At 43.2% G+C, this 23,672-nt stretch overlaps 1 protein-coding gene across 15 annotated transcripts in view; it reads left to right on the top strand.

Annotated features, from left to right (window-relative positions):
* HDAC9 (histone deacetylase 9) overlaps positions 1-23,672 on the top strand; it is a 698,100-nt gene that overhangs the window by 397,435 nt on the left and 276,993 nt on the right. For all 15 annotated transcript variants that reach the window (XM_027872084.1, XM_027872079.1, XM_027872078.1 and 12 more), the window contains 2 exons: positions 3,777-3,954; positions 13,077-13,210. In XM_027872084.1, the coding sequence (XP_027727885.1) occupies positions 3,777-3,954; positions 13,077-13,210 (312 nt within the window). The remainder of the gene's footprint in view (positions 1-3,776; positions 3,955-13,076; positions 13,211-23,672) is intronic.

Below are 23,672 nucleotides of genomic sequence, written 5' to 3'. Positions count from 1 at the left end.
TGGTCGCTAACACAGTAAACTGATCTTTGTGGCCTAAGGGGGTGGGATGCTGGCCTTGGAGTCTAGAAGTAATGATAGTTCACAGTAGCTAACCAGACACTGCACTGAGGGCTTTGAGATTATTATCTCATCTGGTCCTCACAACAGCCCTGGGAAGTAGGTACTGTTACGGCCCCTATTTTGTAATTGAGGAAATTGAGGCAGACAAAAGTTAAGTGACTTGCCCGGGGTTACACAGCTAGTAAGTGTCTAAGGCTGGATTTGAACTCAGACCTTCCTGACTCCAGGCCTGGTACTCTATCTACTGTGCCACCTAGCTGCCCCAAGAGCACCTGGATTTGAATTCTACCTCTGAGCCCTATCAGCTCTGCAGTCCTGGATGAGTTACTTACCCAATCTGAGCCTCCATTTCCTCCTCTGTGAAATGCGGATAATAATGTCTCCAATATAGACTTTACAGGGTGTTCTGAGGCTCAAAAAAAGATGAGCTATAAAAGTGTTTTGACCAACTTCAAAGCACTCTATGTAAGATGAGAGACAGTGTGGCATAGTAGGTGGAGAGCCAGCCACACTCAGACAGACCTGGTTTCAAATCCTGCCCTTTATACCTCCTGGCTAGGTGACTTGGGCAAGTCATCTAAACTCTGGGAATTTCAGTTCTGTGATTCCTAAAACAGAGGCACCAGTGCCTATGCATCTTCTTTCTTGACACTTTTGTGCAGGTGATGTTCAGTAATGGGTAGAAAGTGCTCTGTGAACTTTGAAATCCTGCCCCTTTCTTATTCTACTAAAGTGAGGTTTTCTGCCTTGTTCAGGGGCAGTTAGTGCACACAAGTGTGAGCTGAACTTTGACCCTTGAGATTTTCCCACCATACTTGAGGATGCATCACTATCCCCTAGCTGACATATCCTACCACCCACGTGTGTGTGTACGTGTGCATCACACACACACATACACACACACACACACACACACAACTATCTGGTTATTAATGATAACGAACATGGAAGTTAAATAGTTAATAAGCAATTGTATGTGTGGATTGATAAGGAAACATCATTTATAAGAACAGAAATGTCAACAGTGCTTTTCTGAGAATAATTATTTAACTGTAGATTTATTATTTTTAAAAGGAATTTATATAAAATTCCCCTTTCCCTTTCCCCTTCCCTTCCTACTTTTCCATACTCATTTTTTTGTCTTTCACAGTTCAGTGTGTTGTCTCATACCTTTTATTGTGCTTTAGTTATGTGTGCATCTTATCTCCCCAGTTAGACCATATGCTCCTGGAGAAAGGCCATTTGGAAGGAGAGGATGGTGTGGGGGAGTTTGGGGGGTGAACATAGGGCTGGAAAGATCTGGATTCAGGTCTCCCCCTGAACACCTTTCCAGATGTGTGACACCGTGCAAACCACACAATCTCTCTGGGTCTCAATGTCCTCGTCTCTAAGTGCAGATAACACCATATGCAGTATCCCCCTCCTGGGATTATTGCAAGGCTCATGTGAGATAATATACAGTGGCACTTTTATATTTCAGTTATTTTTGGTATGTAACACAACCCAAGCCATGGCAGGTATTTACAGAAGCCCATGTGCTTTTGTGTATGCGTCACACCAAAACACACACATGATGCAGAGAGAGCATGGATCACTTTCCTGTATTTTCATCAGCATGGAGGCTTGCTTGTATTGGGCTGAGCTGCACACCTTTACCCACTCAGCTTTCCCAACCCTGAGAGGTAGATGCCAATATTGGTCGTCCAGCTCCCTCATAAAAACCAGTGAAGGATTAGTTGGCCATGCTGTCCTCCATCTCCGCTAAGCACACATCAAGAACAAAACAGGCTTAAAATGAAGCATGAGAGATTCTGCTCGAAATGAAGAATTTCCTGGAGTTTTAGGTTATAAAAATTTGGCAGTTGGGAATCTCCTCCAGAGAGCTGCCTGTCTGAATTTGAAGCGCAACCTTCCTGAAGGACAGGGGATCGGATGTGATGACCTCCTCAGGGATCTTTCCGGCTCCATGATCCTTTATTCCTCACCTCAGTTTCCTCTTCTGTAAAATGGGGATAATATCACACCTGTTTCACAGGGTTGTTGCAGAGACTCAGATGAGACTTTTGTAAACTTTAAACAATGTGGTAAACATTCAGGTGTTAGCTGTTATTACAATGATCATCATTATTATTATATGACCTGAACATTTTGAGAAATGGATAATACAGTTGAAAATACTTGGAAAATGTTGACACACACATACACTCTTCTTTTAATATTTATTAATAAATGTCTATTCATTATTGACTATCAACATTATAGATCTGGGGGTCATTAGAGCCCAGACCCACAGATCCAGCATAGGAAGGAGCTTCAGAATTCGGGCAGCCTTTATTTTAAGTTTATTTTAACCCCTTTATTTTGAGTTGCAGGAAACTGAGGCCCCGAAGAATGAGTTAAGGATTTCAGTGGTAAGATTATACTCTCTGATGATGGAGATACAAATCCTCTGTCCTTTTGTACTTCCAATACCACCATCACCGTTACTAGCCAGCTAACTAAACTTTGTGTATCATTTTAAGGTTTGCAAAGCAATTTACATAGATGATGTAATGTGATTTTCCCAGTCACTCTGGGTGGTGCTATTATTATCTCCATGTTACAGAGAGGAAAATGAGAATCAGAGAGATAAGAACGTGGCCAAGAACATATAGTTAGTAAGTGTCCAGAACAGGATTTGAACTCAGGTCTTCTCAACTACAGGGCAGCTAGGTGGCACATTGGATAGAACTCTGGGCTTGGAGTCAGGAAGACCTGAATTCAAATTCGGCCTCAGTTGGGTGACCCCAGGCAAGTCGCTTCACCTTGTTTGCCTCAGTTTCCTCATCCGTCAAATGATTTGGAGAAGGAAATGGCATACCCCTCCAGTATCTCTGCCAAGAAGTAGAGTCACGGAGAGTTGGATGTGACTGAACAGTAACACCCCAACTTCTCCACCACGAGTCCAGGGCTGCATGCACTAACACTCCTCTCTGCTCCCTAGAATGTCTCATGAATTCCGCAGCAGCGCTTGCCCATCCTTCTGTCCATGATACCCTCAGGACTTAGTTCTCAAGCAGCACGCTTGTGTGCAGCCACCAGGCCCATCCTTGTAGGATTTCTAGATCCCTAAGGAAGTAAAACATGAATTACGAAAGAACAGTGTTATCCTATAGTAACTGTAGGAAACTGTTGGAGAAAATCCTGGTTTAGTACCATCCTTTTCAGGCCACAAGAGGCCAAATTGCCTTGACTCTATTGGTTTTTATTACTGGATTTACTGGGGGTCAGAAGTTTCACTGATCTTAAAGAGGACGACGCGTCCCTACGCTGTTGTGCTGACAGTCTGGAGGCTGACTTGACTAGAACATAGTAGGTTTTTAATAGACTTTTGTTGATTGATTGATGATTGATTGATTGATTGATTGATTGTGAGGGAGTTCAAGGCGTTGCTCTACGGATGCCCTGGTCACGTCTTTCCCTCTGAAGAGAAAGGTGTTTTCTTTCCTTCAGTTTGGACAGGCAGGCTTCCTGCCGTCACCCAGGACCAGGTGGGGAGGCCGACTGCGGCTGTCAGCGGGAAAACATCTGCTGCATGAATTTATCGATGAGGCCTTGGTTTTCTTTTTTTCTCCTCCTGCTTCACGCTATTTATGATGACTGGCCTAATGAACTTAATTTATTGACCTGTTCCTCTCCACGTGTTCCTCTTTCCTTTGCTCTTTTCTCGGTGACAGCCGTTCCTGGAGCCTCAGCCTGGACACGCGCTCCCAGCGTACCCAGCTCAGCTGGCCACGGTTGGCACAGAAGCCTTTGACCAACACCTCCTTGTCTCCAGGAGCCGCTCTTCCCCTGCTGCTCCGATGGTCCCTCACCCAGCCCCGGATCAGATGCTCCACCGCGTCTCTGAGACTGGTAGGCCTCCCCAAAGACTGCGTTCTAGCAAGGCAGGCCAAACGCACCCCTTTCAATGCCTCAATGCCTCCGGTAGCAGGCGGCTCCGTGTGAACCTCCTTTGCCCTAGTTTTACAAGGTTGTGTTGGCCAAGACAATCACCACAGCTGATAAATCTGGGGCTTTGCAATCATAGCCCCATAAATTGTTATCACATACCAATTCTACTCCTGCATTAACAGGTGCACAGCCCCTTTTGGAAAAGGGGAAAATAGCATAAATATCCATGCCAAAAACCATTGTCCCCTCTTTGTTCCCAGCTTTTTTCCTTTCTCCACAGAGTTGGCTTCTGGCCACTAGGGCAGGCCTAAAGGGGTGTTTACCATGCCCAGCTTTCTTCTTAGACTCCAAAGGGAAATGTCATTATGAGCACGGATTTGTTTTCTCTCCAGAAGCCTTTCCCAATGAATGGTGCACAGGGGCAAACATACCACAAAAAGTGTGTTGGGATCCTATGCATGTTTTGCTTCTTTTCCACATTCCTAGGGGTGTGTGTGTATGTGTGCGTGTGTGCGCGTGTGTGCTGGGCCCTTTCCCTCCCGCTACAACGGACAGCACTCTCTTCTAGGACAAGACAAAGGTTTCCAAGGCCAGGAGATCGCGGAGGTCTGAGATGACAGAAGTGGGCCAGGGCTGCTCCTCAAACAAAGGGAGTGGATTAAATCAGAGTCTGTGTGTACATACACATACATCTCCAGGATTGTGTGGGCGCACACCCATGCAGCTGTAGAGACAGACACACGTCTCATCCCCTGGTACCTCCTTGGGACCTGGAGGTGACCCTACATTCTCCTAATCCTTGGAAGCTTTGGAATGTCCTTCCATGCTGGACGTGCTGGAGTACACTCAGAGCAACTGGGTTCTTTTCCAGGGACTAACTTAGCTAAGTTTGGAGATTCTTTTGACCAATTGACTACAGCAAATGACAAAAGCGAGGACTCTAGCTTCATTCCAGACGAAAGATGCTTTAGCCTTCCGAGGCTTCATCCCTTGTCTGTAGAATGGAGAGAATGAAGGAAAGAGACGAGCATTTATTAAGCACCTACTACATGCCAGACCCTGTGCTAAGCACCTTTTTTTTTTAAATGTCTCCTCATTGGGTTGTGGAGTGAATCCAGAGGATTTGACAAACTGTCTCTTTGGGGGATTTTTGAAAAAAAAAAAACTTTGTAAACTCAGAGTGAGATCTTGTTTTTTTGTGGTTTCTGTGTCCTCATGCAACCCTCCATGCCTGCAAAGCTAAAATACCTTTCCCGAAATCCTTAGCCTAATCCTTGATACCATCTTAGATTTACGGTGGATGAGTGGACCGGCCAAGGTATTTAGCTTTGATAGGCATCTCTGATTAAGTTGGCCTAGGAATTCCTTTTTATAATGTGCTACACCACCAGCCAGCATTCCACGTCCTAGCCGCCTTTCCTACATTAACCACTTCCTGTGATCCTTCTTGTTTCTGGGCTGGGACAGTTCAGCCAGCGTGTTCCAAATGACCCAGGGCCTCTGTGTGGCCAGCATGGAAGCTTCCTATTCCTTGGCTCCCGGCATTCTTTGGTTAGTTCCATTGGGGTCTATAGGCATAATTTGTTCACCGCATGTAGGAATATATTTGGGAACTGGCGGGCCCAAGCCTATCAAAAGCCTGGTGCCTTTCTTTGAAACAGAGGCTCCCTTCTCGTACTGTGTGCCATTCTCAGGCGAGTCTTTGCATTCTCAACAAAAAACAATATTTACCTGAGAATGAGAGATCTTTCCTTTACCGCCTCCCTCCCCAGCTCCCTGACTTTCTTAATTAAAATGTTTGCTTACGTTTTAAAGGCTGGTTCTATGGGGCCCACATGTGTGGCTGTCTACTCCTGTAAAATGGTTTCCTACTGATAACATTTTCTTTTCTTGGTCTGTTGGAGAGCGTTATGAAGGGTGACGCTTTCCTGATGCCTTTTCGTTCCCAGAGTTTTTTCTTTCTTTCTTTTTTTTATTCATTGACTCCCTAGAGATGTGATGGGGTGGGGGGAAGTCAGTGTTCAGTGAGCAGTGTTGCCAAAAGTCCAGCATTTGGGCAGGGTGGAGAACATTTCCACAGTCCTTGGGTCCAAGCCAAGACCTGTGAATTAAAGTGCGTGCTCAGAGTGCAGCGCTGGCTGTATGGGGACAGTGATACTGATAGCTGACATTGCCGTCATGCTCATAACTTTGCAGTGCACTTAATATGACGTCTCATTCGAGCCTTGGGGCAATCGCCTCCATTTTACAGATGTAGAAGCTGAGGCTAAAGGACTTGAAGGGACAGCTAGTTAGGATCAGACCCAAAATCCAGCTCTTGTACAATAGCCACTCTATCAAAAATCAAATAATCCCTGCCCTCAGGGAGCTTGCATTTTACTGGGACAATCATGAAATGGTGGTGGGCAATAAGCCCCATCCAAAAGTAAAATACTCCCAACCAACAGGTGAGAGGGAAAAGTGACTTTTCATCTCAAAACATTCCTGCCCTGGGTCCCTGGGAGGATGCCTAAAAGCAGAGAACGTGGCTGCCCAGAGGCTCTTATTCTAATGCCTGGTGAGTAACATAATAAGATAAACATTCAATTCAATGAATGGCTTGGAGTTGAAGGAAGTCATTTTGATTTTGTGTGCCGAAGTTATACAAGCAGTGCATGATCACTAGGCCTGCCGTACCCTAGTGCTCACTCATATTTCATGGAGAGAAGGATCCTAGATAAAAGTAGAATAATAGCATTTACAGAGTGTTCGTAGGTTTGCAGAGAACTTTACAAACATCTCCTTTAATCCTCACACCAACCTTGAAAGGTAGGCGCCATTATTCTCACCATCATGCAGATGAGGAAACTGAGTCTGAAGGAGGTTGAGTGACTCGTCCAAGGTCACAAAGTAGTTTTGGACCCAGGTCTTCCTAATGCCAGGCCCAGCACTCCACCCACTGAGCCTCCAGCTGCATCCTAGAGTTAGAAAGGACCTCAGCGGCCTTCTAGCCCAAGCCCCTTGATTTACGGTGGAAGAAATTGGATCACATGAGGCAAAGGCAGTATTCAAACCCAGGTCCTCTGACTCCAAGTATGTCCATGCCCTTACCACTGCACCACACTACCTGCCTTCTTGAATGAATATTTGATGCTTGACTGCATTCTAGCATGGAATCTGGGGCAAACACCCCAAGAATAGAAAATAGTTGGGTAATTATCTGTACTTACGGGGCAGCTAGGTGGCACAGTGGATAGAGCACCGGCCCTGAAGTCAGGAGGACCTGAGTTCAAATCCAGCCTCAGACCAAATACTTGACATGTACTAGCTGTGTGACCTTGGGCAAGTCACTTAACCCTGATTGCCTCACTAAAAAACAAAAAAAAAATTATCTGTATTTACCCAGAATGATCAGTGAAAACATCTTTATTCAATTTTCCCTAGCTTTATTAGCACTAAAGAGAAAAGACATTCAGCACATTAAAAAAAAAAGGCATATGCTTGAGACATGCTGTAGCATCAGTGAATCACCCTGACACTGACAGTGGATTAATCCATCCATCCATCCATCCATCCATCCATCCATCCATCCATCCATCAATATCTATGTACATATATAATGTTGATATTCATTGGACAGATTTTCGGGCAGTTCTGTTCACTTACCTTCATACCCCAATTTCCCCTAGAAGCCTCAGGTTATTATAATGCACATGATATCAAAGATGGTTTTCTGTGCGGACCTAATGTACTCATCTTTCTAGGCATAACGTAACGAACACAGGAAAACCTGGAGACCTTTACTGTGTTCTCTGTCTAAAGAATGATGAAAATTCCCTTATTTGGCTTTTTCAAATGCCAATGTTGGTCCAGTACTTTGGTGTTATTTCTTATGGATCTAAAGGGGGAAAAAGCCATGCACCATCTTGCTTTCTAGTGTGAGAAATTGGTCCCCTGACCTGAAACATGGACACCTACATTGGCTCTACTCAGTAGCAAGGCAGCCACAATAAAAGGAAGAGCTCTGATGTACAGAGATTTCAGGATCCCTTAATTACCGATGGGTGGCCGAGTGGCCTAGCGGACACAGTGCTAGGCCTGGAGTCAAGAAGCAGATTTAGAATTGGAAAGGACCTTGGACCCCAGCTAGTCCAACAAATTCATTTTTCAGATGAGGAAACTGAGGCATACGGAGATTTAGAACTTAGCCACAATGGCTTTGGTTTTAAGTGACAGGCCTTGGATGCTCTACCTAGCATTCTGGCTCTTGTTTTGAACAGCGCTTTCAGGTCTGCACCGCGAAGGCCAGACTAGAAGCACTGCCTGGAGCCTGGGTCAGATCCATCTTTAGAGGTTGCTGAGAGGAGAAGAGAGGCTGATGCCTTCTTCATCTGGGGTTTGGGCAACAGCTGCTGCCTTCCTGATGGTGGTAATTAATAAGAAAGACACTCTTTAATTTCATGAATAAAAAAAAAAAAGAGTTTTTTGCTCCTAAATCCATTTAATTTTATAGTTCCTTATACGGATTATATAAGGACAGGAATTCCTCAGAGCATGCAGACTCTGGTTGATAGAATTGCTTATTTATAAAATGAAAAGAATTTAGAGCCTATTGTGTCCAACCCTGACATTTTACAGATGAGGAAACTGAGGCCCAGAGATGTGTAGTGACTCCCCAGAGTCAGCTAGCTGGTAAGTGTTGGAGGCAGAATTGCAGAATTTGAATTCAGTTTTCCTGATTACAATCCAGACCCTTATTCACTGTAACCTCCCTCCCAGTTTAACATATACATAAATAAAAAAGCTATCATGTATTTTATTATATTTATTAATTTAATATATCTATCACAGTTATCAATTTAATGCAACATATTTTTATTATATATTCATACGTAACAGAAACCTACATTATACAAACATATATAAATATATAAATTTATGTGCATGTGCATATATGTGTTTATATGTATATGTACACATATACATGTGCACATATATGCATACACATACACGCAGATAGATGAATGGATGGATAGATTGTTGTGCCTCTTTCTTCATATGAGGCCCTTTCAAGAGAAATTCTAGTTCTTTGGGTTTTGAGAGCCTGAAGTGACATCAGAGATGGCTCGGTCTGACCCTCCTATTTTATAGATGAGGAAAGTAAGGCCCGTGGAAGGCTGAGGCCTTTGTCTGACAGTGTCCAGTAGGATTTAGCTCCTATTATGTGTGCACAGTGAGGAACAATTCAGACACAACCAGAAGCAAACCATTCCTAGACAAACCCCAGGAGGGACGGAACGCGTCCGTTCTTGGAAATGGAGGAAACGGGGTGAGTGGGACCCGCTGTAGGTGTGAGGAAGGCCCCGCTGTCTCTGGTGGCATCTTGGTGACGCTTCACGAAGAGGAGACCCTGGTACTCGGGGCTTCCGCACATTTCTTGACCCTGGAATCACCATCATCTTAATTCCTGCCTCCCCCAAGGTTTATGGGGGCTTCATGGAACTTCTGTTAAGAATCCTAGATACTCAACAATAGTTTCAAGACACCAGGGCCTACTTTATGATCAGGCAGGCCTTGCTAGAAGATGATGGGAAAAGAGTTTAACAGAATTAGCTTGGAAGCAAGGTTGCAAGTGTGAAAGCAATTTTAGTGTGTACTCAGCCCAATCACACAACTGCCTGAAGCTGGTGGCTTCCATAGTGGGAACATAGGTCTGAGCCCAGTGAAGAAGACAAACTCCCTACTTGGGTGGAGTGAGAGGACTGGCCCTTGAACCAGCAAAGATCTGGGTTCGACTCTGTCTTTCTCATCCCCCAGCTGCTAGTTCCTGCCTCCCCTAAATGACTTTGTATTTAGCTGAGTTCGAATCTCTCCTCAGACACGTTTAAGATGCACGACCCTGGGTAAGTCACTTCCAATTCTGAACCAGTTTCTTCATCTGTAAAAGGAGGGGGCTAGACTTCATGGCCCCTGGGCTCTGATCCAGTTCTATGTCTGGCTTCCTATGACATTTTGGAATCTTTGCATATTTTCTGATATAGGTTTATGTTATTCTCCCTTGCAGAATGTAAGCTCCTTGAGGGGAGGGACTATGCTATCTTTATCTTAGTATTCTCAGCCCCTTGGTAGGAACTTAGGGCTTATTGAATGACTCCTCCATGCGGGAATCACTCAGTCTCTTGGAGCCTCGGTTTCTTTGTATGAAAAGTAATGGTAGCTGGCCGTTCCCAGGTTTACTTAACCTGCATTATGGCCTTTGATCACCATAACAACCCCGTCACTCTGGGACCACAAGTATCAGTAGCCCCGTGTTTCAGCTAAGAGAGATGCAGATACTTGGCCAAGGGTGCTCAGGGGGAAGGTGTCAGAGGGTCTCCTTATCAGTCCTCGTCCTTCCCTAACTCCAGGCCCAGCCCTTGGACCCTCCCAGGTCCAGACGCAGTGATCCCAACAGGCTGAAGGCCAAGCATCAGAACGGGAGGTCTTCTCCATTCTACTGGGAAAGTAAACGCTGATCTTGGCCCTCTTATGGCTTTGGGAAGTCAATGAAGAGGCAGGAAGTCAATCCTGGTGGCATTTGCACTGTTAATTAAGTGGACAAGGTTTCCATTTACTTACAGCCTGCTGCACATGTCTGGAACTGAACTCTTCAGAGATTAGTGCCAGACCCCTCAGGGATACGATATATTCAGAATGGGAACAATAGACCAGAGATCTTTTTTTTTTTTTTTTTTACTTCCTCCTTTCAAGAAAGTAACAATTTTGAACAGACACCAGGGCCTTTGGGTGGTAAGGAAAATGTGACATCCTGGGGGTCCCTACTAGTATTAACATTTTACAATTCCTCTTTACTATGATCACAGTACGCTGTTCTTGGAATCAGGAAACCCAAGTTTGAATTCTAGCTCTGACCTTTCCTAGGTTTGCAGCTTTGGCTTAGAACCTCAGTTTCTTCATCAATAAAATGGTAATAATAATATTTTCTGTTATGTTCCTCACAGGGCTATCTTTTTTAAATTTTTTTATTACTTTTTTTGATTTATCAATAATCACTTCCATATGCTTTTGAGTTTAAAATTTTTCTCCTCCTTTCTCCCCACCACCCTCCCCAAGACAGCACACAATCTGATATAGGCTATACATTTACATTCATATTAAACATATTTTCACATTAGTGATGTTGTAAGTAGAAATTAAAATCAATAGGAGGAACCATCAGAAAGAGGAAACAAAATTCAACAGAAGAGAAAAAAAATAATAATTTGGCTTCCATAGTTCTTCTTTGGGTGTGGATAGCATTTTCCATCACGAGGCCTCTGGAGATGTCTTAGATCCTTGTATTTCCAGGAAGGGTTAAGTTTATCAATATTAGTCATTGCACAATGTGGCTGTTATTGTGTACAACGTTCTCTTGGTTCTGCTCACTTCACTCAGCATCAGACCATACAAGTCTTTCCAGGTTTTTCTGAAGTCAGCCTGTTCATCATTTCTTTTAGCACAATAGTATTCCATCGCATTCATATACCACAACTTGGTCAGCCATTCGGACGGGCATCATCTCAATTTCCAATTCTTTGCCACCACAAAAAGAGCTGCTAGGAATATTTTTGTACTTGTAGGTCCTTTTCCCATTTGTGTGATCTCTTTGAGATGTAGCCCTAGAAGTGCTATTGCTGGGTCAGAGGGTATGCACATTTTGATAGCCCTTTGGGCATAATCACAGGCTATCTTGAGGACTGAGGGAGAGAATGTGGTCAAAGGGCTTTCAGTATCGTAAACGATAACATAAATTTATACTATGATTATTTTTATGATTTAGTTTGAGAAGAAGAAGAAGCATTGTTGCTACTATTTTAAATATTTTTTTCTAATCAAACTTAACATAAGGGACTTCAAAAGACATATCATTCTTAAGCGTGCTTTCATTATCTCCAGGGGTCAATCCCAGTGCTCCTCCCAGCCCTACCCCAGAAGAATATGCCCCAGATTTCATAAAGGTTATCAGTGGGAAAAGAGAATTTGCTTAATGAACCAATCCCTTGCTCTAGGGCAGTGCCGCCAGGCACCTAAAAGTTCTTCCCTTCAGAATGTAGCTGTAGCTTTGAATGGTGATTTGCACTAAAACCATAATCAATGGAAGGATTTTTGAAGCTCATTCACTTTTATGAGTAGAAATGCAAAACAAAATCCATTTTTTTAAGTTTCATTTTGTTACGGTGGTGCAATATCAATTTTACATTAGTGGAGATAATTGTCATCTATTTCCACAGGCATGGAAAGTGACCCTAGATCCATCACTACATGTGAGGCCTGCTTTTTCCCAGGGCCCCAAAGGAAGCCTTGTCTGTCTTCTGGTTCTCTCTGTGTATACACACACACACACACACACACACACACTCACACACACACACACACAAACATACACACACATGTACATATATATATATACACATAGATAATTGTTTTTAAAGAATTATTTTCTTCCCAAGGATGATTGTGTTAAAATAATAGTAATGAGTTCTATCTTGTCCCATCAAAATCCTCCTCTGATGCTCTCACATGGAAGGAGTCAGTCTCTTATTGTCCTTAAGGCTATTTCAGGAGAACCCAAGCTTTGACAAAGTTCCTGGCACATAGTAGGTACTCAATTAATTGTGGCCTTGATTTGCCTTTGCTCCTGATCTGATGAGACTTCAAATAGAGCTTGAAGGATGAGGCATAGGTCTTTGGACTGAGGCCTAGCCTAACTAAACTGAGAACCACTCATCACCATGGGAAGAGCCCTGGATCAGGAGAGTTCAAATCCTGCCTCTGATCTTGAGCAAGTCACAACCTCCCAGAGCCTCAGTTTCCTCAAGTATAACATGAAGGGATTGGTCTACAAAGTGTCTGAGGGCTTTCTAGGTCTAGGACCCAAATGAGTTTTTGGCCACTGGGAGACTATCTCTTTGGCTGTTGATGGAGTTGTGATCTTCAATGATGGAGGACCTCCCACCCTAGCTCACTGCCACTTCACTCACACATAACTGCTGAAATTCCAGACCCCGGAAGGATTGAAGTAGTGTTCCCTAATTTGTGGTTACTGTGTTCTTTTCCCGTGGAAGGTGTGGTGTATGATGCTCTGATGCTGAAGCACCAATGTGTCTGCGGCCGCTCCGCCCTTCATCCTGAGCACGCTGGGAGGATACAGAGCATCTGGTCACGGCTGCAAGAAACAGGGCTCCTGAACAAGTGTGAGGTAAGGAAAGAGGAGGCCACTGGTGCCCAGTGAAGGAAGTGGTGTCTGGATGGCACTGAGTGGATGGAGCTTAATCAGCATTGGAGGAGACTGTTCCTCACTGGGCACTCTCCATGCCAGTGAAATCGCAACTCCTATCAAAGGGATGGGAGGGAGGGAAGGGGATAGTCGTACTGCTGAGTCTTGGACAAATGTCTAAATTGAAGATGTATCAAGAAGCCTTCCAAACGTCCAGCTGCTGTTCAGTGCCCGTGAGCCAGGTGGTCAGTGTGCCATCAATTGTTAGGAAGGGTGATGACAAATTGTACGGCATCCAGAGGAGAGTGAGAAGGATGGAGAGGGGACATGTAGAGAAGAATGAATAAAAAAGAATTTATTGTCTACAAATCACTGTGCTTAGGGGTGGAGATGCAAACAAAAAATGAAAAAAAAAAAAACAGACAGACACTGTGCTCAAGGAACTTGCATTTTCATGGGGGAAACAAGGCAATGGTGGCCAGGGAGGAATTCTTTGTTCCAGAAATTTATCAGAATGATGTGTGTGCCTTCTGAGAAAGAGACAGACAGGTCCCCTCTAGGACAACGAAAAGTTGATCATGGTTCATGGTTCTAGAACTGAAGGAAGGAAGGTTGGGGGAGAGGGAAGGGATTGGGGAGAAAAGAGTAGAAACAGAGCAAAAGGGAAATTGACCAGGAGGATGTGAAGAAGGTGACCAGAGAGGAGAGAGTTGAAGGAACTCATCCTTTCCCAAGGTGGCAGGTTTCTCTTCACTGGAGATCTAAAAACAAAGTTGTACAAAGATTTGTTTGAGATATTTTAAAGGATTTCTTGGGGTCTAGTTATGCAATGGACTCCATCACAGTGACACACATCTTTGGGATATGTCTTACAGGGAAAGAAGATGAGCTAATTGTGTAACAAGGGCCAAAATGGCAGATGGGCAGCCTGATTGCTTCACTGTTCTTTTCCACTGTGAGGAGAAAGGGAGGAAAGTCTCCAGTGTATCATATCTCATTGGACCCTTCCTCAGGCTATAAACTTTGGATACTCCCCCTCCCCTGCCTTGCTGCAGGTTTTGAGGTCTAACTTTCAGATACAAAGTAGGAAAATCATGACTCCAAGCCCTGACTGTGTCCCTTCCTATTTGTTGGACCTTGGGTACATCAGTGTCTTTATCTGCAAACCATGGCTAATTATCCATATAATCTCTGCACCCCATCGATTGGGGAGTAGATATGATTTGTATTGGATGGTGGATAGAAAGCAGGATTCTAAATTAGCAAAACCTGAGTTTGAATCTTGCCTGGGACATTTACTAGCTGTGTGATGCTAGGCAAACACTTTTATTTCCCTGAGCCTCAGTTTCTCCACACATAAAACAGGTATAATAATAGTACCTACTGCCCAGGGTTGTGGTGAGGATCAAATGAGACATAAAGTACTTTGCAAACAAAGCTGCTCTATGAATGTGAGTTATTATTATTATTAGAATGTAATAAAAGCAACATAGTCAAGCAGGTTAAGTGCCGGACTTGGAGTGAGAAAGACTTGGTTTCAAATGCCACCTCAGATTCTTTCTAGCTGTGTGACCTTGGACGAGTCACCTCATCTCTTGGCTCCTCAGATAGTCCATTTCTTGACACCTCATTTTCCTCAACTGTAAAATGAGGGGGGTTGAACCCAGTGTTCTCCACAGTCCCTTTGAGTTCCAAATCTGTGATCCTATCGTCCTCTACATAATATTGTGTTAAAAAAAATGGTGACTGAAGAATCCAGAGAAATGTGGGAAGTCTTCTATGAACTGATGCAAGGCAGAGAAAGGAGAAGCAGAACTACACGAACAAGAACCATAACAATGGAAGGGAAATCTTACAACAGGAAGAGGATCACAGCTCTACTTCATCACGTCTCCCGAGGTCCAGAAAAGTTAAGTGAATTGCCCAGGGTCTCACACCTAATACATGTCAGAGGCAAAATTGGAAACCAAGTCTCCCAGAGGCTAAGTCCAAGCGTCTGGTCATCATGTCACACTCCTTCTTGCACGTGGATTCACCCAGAGTAACATCCATTCTGTGGTTTTTAAAACGTCAAATAAAGTGCTAACATGAAGTTTTAGTTGGATAATTATGTTCTAAGGAAGTGAGGTTCTGTTGACCTTGCCTGATGATTTCCAATGTTCCTGTAAGACTACATGAATAGAAGGTCTGGATTTAATAAAGGATTTTATTTCAGAGGATCTGAGGTAGAGTTGAGCCCTGCTCCCCATACCTCCATGCCCAGAAGGTCTGTTTTTCATGTCAATTATCAATATCTACATATAACTTGAAAAATACATCTATATATAATCTATCCATGCATACAAGTGTATTAGTTCTTGAGTAAGCTCTGATCTCTCAAGGACATGAGTTGACAATCTCACTTTCTCATGGCCTACAACCCAACAGAATTTTTGATATCTCAGGTTAAATCAAACTCCAAATACGTGTTTTCTAGAGTCATTTAACTAGGGGCAGCATGGGAATGGTTTGGTGCTTGTGAAATTCTCTTTAGTGCCTGAGAAATTGACTGTGAAGTAAGTAAGAGGAGAGGAAACTTGATGAGTTCTGTGGATTGTCTCTGAAGGAAAATCCCTGTTGGATATCCCATGGGGAGACAAGTCAGCATCACTGTTCTGACACAGTCGTGCCCATTCAGGGATACTTGGCTGCCTGATCTAGCTAGATCTAGCCAAGGATGGAGCTAGAGACAACAACAAAAACAAAACAAAACAAGAAAAATAACTCAGCCATCATTGCCTTGACTGGCCTGCCTTATGGACAGAAAGAGAGAGATAGGTTTTTGTTGCTGTTGTTTATTTATTTATTTTTTTTAATTTAAAAACAAGAATGAATGTGGAAGGCTAGTATGACAGGAAAGAAGAAAAGTAGATGCTTGTCAATCTGTTTAGAAAATGACAAGGTAATAAGCTAACTACATCACCATGATAAACACAAGATGGGGGTGGAGAGGAGAGGGACAGGGTATTTTCTCACTGTTTGAGAGTTCCACTGTGTGCATCACATGATCATTGTCGACGTCTGAATAAGTACGGGTGCACAAGATCAACTTTTTTGTCTCAAAGTGTTACTGCAGGTTAAAAGTAATTTTAAGTGAATATTTAGAAATGTTTCTTTCTAGCTTTTTTTATTAGTTAAGTTGTAGGCTCTCTGGGTATTATAGTTCTCTTTATAAAAGCATCATTGCATCTCTGAGAGGGATGACTGTTGAGTGTGATGTCATGGTTAGAATTCTGGGCTGAGACACAGAAATATATTGGTTCTAACCCCAGTTCTGTAATTTACTGGTTGTATGACTTAACCTCCCTAGATTTCACTTTCCTCATCTATGAAATAGATCTAATAATAATACTGACTTCAAAGGGTTGTTACAAGGATCCCCTGAGAAAATGTCTGTGAAGTGCTCCGCAAACCTTAAGGCACTGGAGAAATGTCAGCTGCCAGTATCGTTTTGGTCTTTGTTGTCTTCTAGGCATGGAGCAGTCCAATTGGGAGGCAGGTAGGGGGCACCATAGTGCACAGAGCACCAGGCCTGGAGTCGGGAAAACTTACCTTCATGAATTCAAATCTGGCCTCAGACACTTACTAGTTGTGTGACCCTGGGCAAGTCACTTAACCCTGTTTGACTCAGTTTCCTCATCTGTAAAACGAGCTAGAGAAGGAAATAGCAAACCACTCCAGAATTTTTGCCAATAAAATCCTAAATGGGGTCACAAAGAGTGGGGCACGACTGAAACAAGTGAACAGCAGCAGCAACAGCAGCCCAACTGGCCATTTCAGTGGCATTTCTCTAAGACTGAAAGGCCCCCATTGGTAGAGGGCAGTCTTCCCTGGAAGTTCCCTATACAAGTCCAGTGCAGAAAAAAATGGTATAAAGCAGTATATTGTCCTTCCCTGATGCCATCCCATCCATTCTAATCTAACAGGGTTTCCAGTTTTCCTAAAGAGCTATCCAAACAATTCTACTTCCCTGAAACATCTCAGCCCATCAGGGCAGAGTGACTGGGTCAGTCCCACATGGTCAAGCATTTGCCAGTTCTCCGACAAAATATTCTGCTTCCTCGCTGAGCTCCTCATTTCCCAGGGCATTCTTACTAGGGATAGGAGACAGGATAGATGCAAATTCTGATGGCATCTTCTCTGCGGCTTAATAGCCTTCATAGAGTTGCCAGAGAAGTCGTTTGGTGAAGTGACTTACCCAGGATCACACAGCCAGTATAGGATTAAAGGCAGAGCTTGAAATTAGGGCTCTGGCTCTGAAGCCAGCTCTCTTTTCATTCTACCATAATGCCAAAGTACAGATAATGAATAGTCAAATCTAATGGCCCTTTCTCATTCCTTGTCCTTGAGCTCTCTGCTATACTTTATACAATTGTTCGCCACACACAACACTTAAACTTCAATCCCTGTGACTTGGTACATTGGTTTGGCCTCATGGAGAACATGAATTCCCTAGAATGTCTATTCCTAGAATGATACGCCTCTTCACCACCCCACAAAATCCCCAACTTCCTTCTGGCTCCTACTCAAACACCACCTTCTACACGATATCTTTCTCTATCCCTCCTCCCTCTCCAAGATACTAGTGTCCTACTTCACCAGCGATCTTGTATTTGAGCTTGTATTTCTTCTTCATGTACATATACGTGCATGCATATACATACATAGGTATGTGTGTATAAACTCATAGTATAAATACACATACACAAACATGCTTTTCCCTCTGATAGAATGCAAGCTTCTTGAGGGTAGAGACTATTTGCTTTCTGTCTCTGTATCCTCAAGGTATAGCACAGTGTCTGGCCCATAGAAGTCATGGAGTTAATGCTTGGTAAGTAGAGGTTACCTAATTCAATTCTCTCTTTTCGTAAATGAAAAAAAAATCTTATTGACTTGATTCGAGTTTCTCAGGGCACACAGATAGTCAGTGGCAGATGATGGTTTTGAACCCAGACCTTGGCCTCCAACTCTGGCATTTTTTCCACTTAATTTGTTTCTTTGTTTACAAAATTGCAGACAGAGCATGCCTGTGGGAATCTCAATGTAAACAGAGCCTCAAAGAGAGAGACAGAGAATGAAACAGCTTCAGAAAATGAGGTACTCCAGTGGAAAACATTGCCTAATCCATTAGGCCCTCAAAAATGATTAGAGAAGATGGAGGCCTCCAGGCTCAGGCAGGTACACAGACTGGTCTAGGGGAAGCTGGACATTTTCCCTGACTTTGGAGCTGCCATAAAATGAGCCCTTTCATGTCCTCCATAAGGCTAAACCAATGCAATCCATCTGTTCTGCTGAATTATTTTGAGTTCCCAACCAAAGGCATCGCCTTTTCATGCATTTTATCATGATGTTATGCCCTTTATTATGTTTTACAAAAGGTTGTGATTCCTCCAGGGCCAATGAGAACTGATTAGGGTGCTGGCCCCCTTCCAGGCTTTGAACACAGGAGGGGAAGGAATGGGCCTGTTTCATTTTTTCCTCCTTTTTGGCAGAGAAGTCAGAATCTATGCTGGGTGTGCTGTCTGTGGGTGGCGGGTGGGGTGGGGGAAAAAGGGGTGTTTCATTTTACCTTGTCACAAGAGAACTTGGAAGAGCATTGTCAAAATAACTCCATTACCCTCCCTGATCAAAAGTGGTTTGCAATTCAGAAAGAACAAATCTTGAAGGGGCAGCCTTAATATTACAGAATGTAAGGCCAACCTTGAAGTCAGGTAGAGTTGGGTTCAAATCCTGTCTTGATCGCATACTAGCTGTGTGACTAGGGCGGATTATCTAATGTCTCAGCACCCAGGTTACTCTCCAAGGATCTAAATAACAGGCAAATCGTTACTATGTGTTGGTAGAAGTGGGTATTTTCAGATCTGGAGTTCCTGACCAAGGAAATCAAACATTTAGCCCCCTCCCCAAAATGAAAATTTCTTTTGGAATGGAGTATCACTTAGGGTGAGATCCCACCAGTGTAGTCAGCACAACCAATGTTACTTGTATGCCTTCTCCAAAACCCATAACCTAGATATATCATTTTCTTTTCAATTTAATTCAGTTCAGCCACAATAATAATAATCATTTGTGCTGTTCCATACGCTGTGCCAAGAGATGGAGTTACAAAGACAGAAGCATAGCTCTTACCCTCAAGAGGCTTACATTGTAGGGAGGGGAGATAATGTGTAAACTGATCAGTAAATACAAGAAAATTTGAAAAGAGAGGGTGCTTTTCATAATGAGCACATGAGGGAAGTCTTCCTCTAGGAAGCTGGGCTAAAGCTAGTCTTTAAAGCAGTCTAGGGCATGTTTTACAGGCATGGGGAGGAAGGGGACAGCTTGGGCAAAGGCAGAGAAGTAAGAGAGTGGCTGCCAAGTGCAGGGAATAGCCAGGAGGCCTGTTTGCTTGGAATGTAGAGTGTGTGAAAGGGTCAAATGAAAGTGGTCTGGAAATGTTTCCAGAGGCAGATTAGGAATGGTTTAAAATTACAGCCTGGGTAGTTTATATTATATTCTAGAAGCAAGTGGGAATCACTGAATACACTTGATCAGGGGAATGGTGTGGTCAGGTCTGTGCTTCAGAAAGATAATGTCATGATTATGTGTAGAATATATACGGGAGAATGGGGAAGCTTACGATGTGGAAGCCGCAGGGGAAGGATAGAATGGGAGAAATAACTCGGAATTAGGGAGGACTGTGGAGGATATGAAATGACCCTGACAAGGTTCATCAGACAATTGCTTCATGACAAGGGATAAAAAAACATAGTGGATGGAAAAAATAGACCCAGGAAAGAAAAATCTCCGTATCCCTCTCATGTTTATTACTTGGATAAGTCTTAGCTCCTGGTTTTGGTCATGAAGGACTTTGAAGACAGCCAATCTATAGCTCTGATGGGTATCCCAGAATATTCTCTGCCTTGGTCATGGTTCTTTTCTCTCTGAGACCAGAAAGCATTTTTGGCCCAAACCAAGTAGGGTCATCAGATGGCGATGTTGCTCATGTGAACATAGGATCACTGATATTTATAAGATTTAGTCTTCTAACAAAGGGATTGAAAGATGGAAGGTCAATGAGGAAATGGAAGATATGCCAAGAAATTAAACAGTAGTATATGGAGGGGTGGGTGGTATCCTGGAAGGAACACTAGACTTAGAGTCTGAAGACTTTAGGACAAATCGCAGCTCAGTCACTTAGTTCCCCTGTTAACTTGGGTAAAACTAGAGAAAACTGTGCCTCAGTTTCCTCCACCATAAAATGAGGGATGACCTCTGAGGTCATTTTTGTCTCTAAATCCATGACTGCAGGTCCGGATCATTTGTAAATATAAAGCTGCCCAAAAATATGAAGACTTAATGAAGCTCACACCAGAAAAGGTGTGGTCTAGAATGAGGTACTTCATTAAAATGTGTGTTATATCAGTTAAATTCAAAAAAAGCTATGGAGTACGCAATGCAGGCATGTCCCTTGCCTTGCTACGTACTAGTCATTCAAGACAAAACACAATAGTTACCTTCAGGGAGTGGATGTTCTGGAGAATGCAATCGAGGGAAACACATGAATACAAAACATAAATAATGACATTGATTTCCATTGGGTACTACTATGAGTAATAATAGAGTACTGATGTGAAGGAAGAGGGGAGGGCAGAAAAGCCCATCTGACCTGTGCTATGAAAGAAGCTGAGAATTCCAGTGGGATGGTGATGGGGCTTTTATATATGCAGATAACAAGAAGATAAGCATCATTACGTGTTTATGTGATAACATCCCTAATTTTCATATGTGATTTGCCGTTAATTTACTGCATATAGTATTTGTTAAGGAAAAAAAGTCAAAATGTCAGGAAGATGCCTCATACTGGACAATGTAAGTGAATTTTAAAGTGTTATTCGAAACTATTGAGGATGTGAATTCTAAACAGATCTACCAAAATGTGGAACCATTTCAAGGTTATGGGATAAATTGGAGGCAGATGGTTCAAGATGTGAACCAGCATTGCTTTGATAGGCATCTGATCATAGGATTTGGAGCTGAGAGGTACATCAGAGGTTATCTAAGCACCCACTCACTCATTTTCTAGGGGAGTAAACTGAGGCACAAAGAGAAAGAATGACTGGGACCTCTCTGCTTTCCACAGGTAGTAAATAGATGCACATTCTCTGGTTTTATTCTAATCCCAACTAATAAAAAAGCATTTATTAAGCATCCACTGTACACAGGGAATAGAGAGTTGGTCTTGGAGTCAGGAAGATATGAGTTGGAATATGACCTTACACATTTACTAGCTGTGTAACCCCGGTCAAATCACTTAACCTCTGTCTGCCCTAGTAGGTGCCCTCTTTCCCCCCCTCCCTCCCTCCCTTCCTTTCTTCCTTCCCTTCCTCCATCTCTCCCTCTATCCTCTCCCTACTTCTTCATCCTCTCTCTTCTCCCTCTGTCCACATGGGGTATCATACCCTTACCTGCGGATACACTGCCCAAAGGAATGTAAACTTCGGTCACTGAAACCTTTCACGGGCTAGATTTCTTTCTTAAGGACCATGACTTAAATCCAAATCACTCTGACTCTTACTGATTGGCCAACAATAGGTCCTAACCCAATTCTCACTTGGCCAGGATACAAAAAATGGCTGGGATGTGAAAATCAGTTAACTCATGGCCTTAAAATTTCCTTCTTTTAAATCAATGAAATTTCTTTGATTTTTAGGATAAAAGTATAATTATTGTCACAGTCAAATTTGTAAATCATTAGGTTTAATAATAATAGAAAATAACAGAATTTCTGTAATGCTTTATGTTTTACAAAGTGCTTAATAAGTATCTAATTTTAACCTCACAATAATCCTGGAGGTCAGTGTTGTCATTAACCCATTTTACAGGTGAGGAAACTGATGCAGGTGGCCTTTAAATGACTTGTCCAGGATCACATAGTAAGTGTCCAAGGAAGGATTTGAACTCAGGTCTTCCTGACTCCAGGTCCACTGCTCTTTCTGCTGTACCACTAACTAGGGACAATGTTGCTTACTGAGTTGTTCATTAAGTGAGTGTTGTTTCACTGTATTGTAAGCACCTGAAAGAATGGACAGCTCAGGGTCAGAAGGTAAATTGGGGAGGGTCAGGTTTAGGTGGTGGAAGGAGAAATGAGCAAAGTGGGAGGGTATTCCCACAGGGAAAGTCTTCATGAGAGAAATGAAAGCAGAAGATACATATTTTCTCCATTTGTGGGTTGATGTTGAACACAGGAAGCATGAACACCATGGTGGGTATCTCCCTGTGGATTCTCTTGCTTCACTTACTGTTGGTCAATGCACATCCTTACATGCAGTAAGGGATCACTGAGGAGGGGCTGGAGGGACCATCAGGAGGGGGAAGGGGCCCACATTTGGACTGAATGGTCCACGTGTACGGGCGGTTCTCTCTCTCTGTGGACCAACATTTACCAGAAAACTTGACTCATGGTGTTAAGTTACAGAGGCAGTAATGTGGGGGTGGGGTGGGGCAAAGGCATAAGCTTTACCCAACATTCCAAAGGACGAAACCAGAAGGAGGAAGAAGAGGTGAACAAAACATGGCGCTCCTCTAAAGTAGACACTTGTGAAAAGCTTTAATTGCATGACCTCATCTGTGTTGTGCTATCCTCCTTTTATAGATAAGGAGACTGAGGTTCAGAGATGCTCATGGACTTACCCACAGTCATCCAGATTCTTAAGTGTCAGAAGTGGGATTGGAACCTGTGTCTTCCTGACTCTAGTTCCAGTGTTCTATCCAGGGATCCAACCCAGAACTTAGAGGCAGTCTACCAGAGGAATTGCACAATTTTGACTTTGGGAGGTCCAAATTCCACAGCATCCTAGAAATTAGATCTGGGAATCTCTGTTAGGTCAACCCAGGGCCTTGTTCTGCCAACTTGTGGGCCAGGGGGGTGGGATCTTATTCCTTGTGGGGTTTTTCAGGACTGTATTCAATCTACTTTGTCAGTGACTCAAGCGAAGGGCTTTCATTATTTCCCCCATGAGACTTTTCCACCAGCCAAAATCTCACTGTTGAAAAATGTCCCCCTGGATATTTGGGGCAAACGTCCTTTTATTCATTTCCTGCTATGACTTGTCACTCAGCTAATCTTTGGATGGGATTCTGGAGAGCACTTTTCAGACCAAATGGTAACATGTCAGGGACACACCGGCTGAACTGTTTACTTGCTGGTAAAGAGAGTCGTTCATAGGCTTGTAGGGTCCTCATTGTGAAGTTAGGGGGAACCTTAGAGACGGGACTGGCCCAGAAGCACATAACCACATAACTAGGAAGTACAGACTTCGAGGCAGAATTTGAACTCCACATCTTCCTGACTAATGTTCCAATCTCTTCTCCCCTATATTAGGCTGTTTCCTCATCATATCATACAGTGTGTGTGTGTGTGTGT

This window comes from Vombatus ursinus, unplaced genomic scaffold, assembly GCF_900497805.2.
Source record: "Vombatus ursinus unplaced genomic scaffold, bare-nosed wombat genome assembly UNPS02014799.1, whole genome shotgun sequence".
Classification (NCBI taxonomy): Eukaryota; Metazoa; Chordata; class Mammalia; order Diprotodontia; family Vombatidae; genus Vombatus; species Vombatus ursinus.
This window is presented reverse-complemented; position numbering and strand designations above follow the sequence as displayed.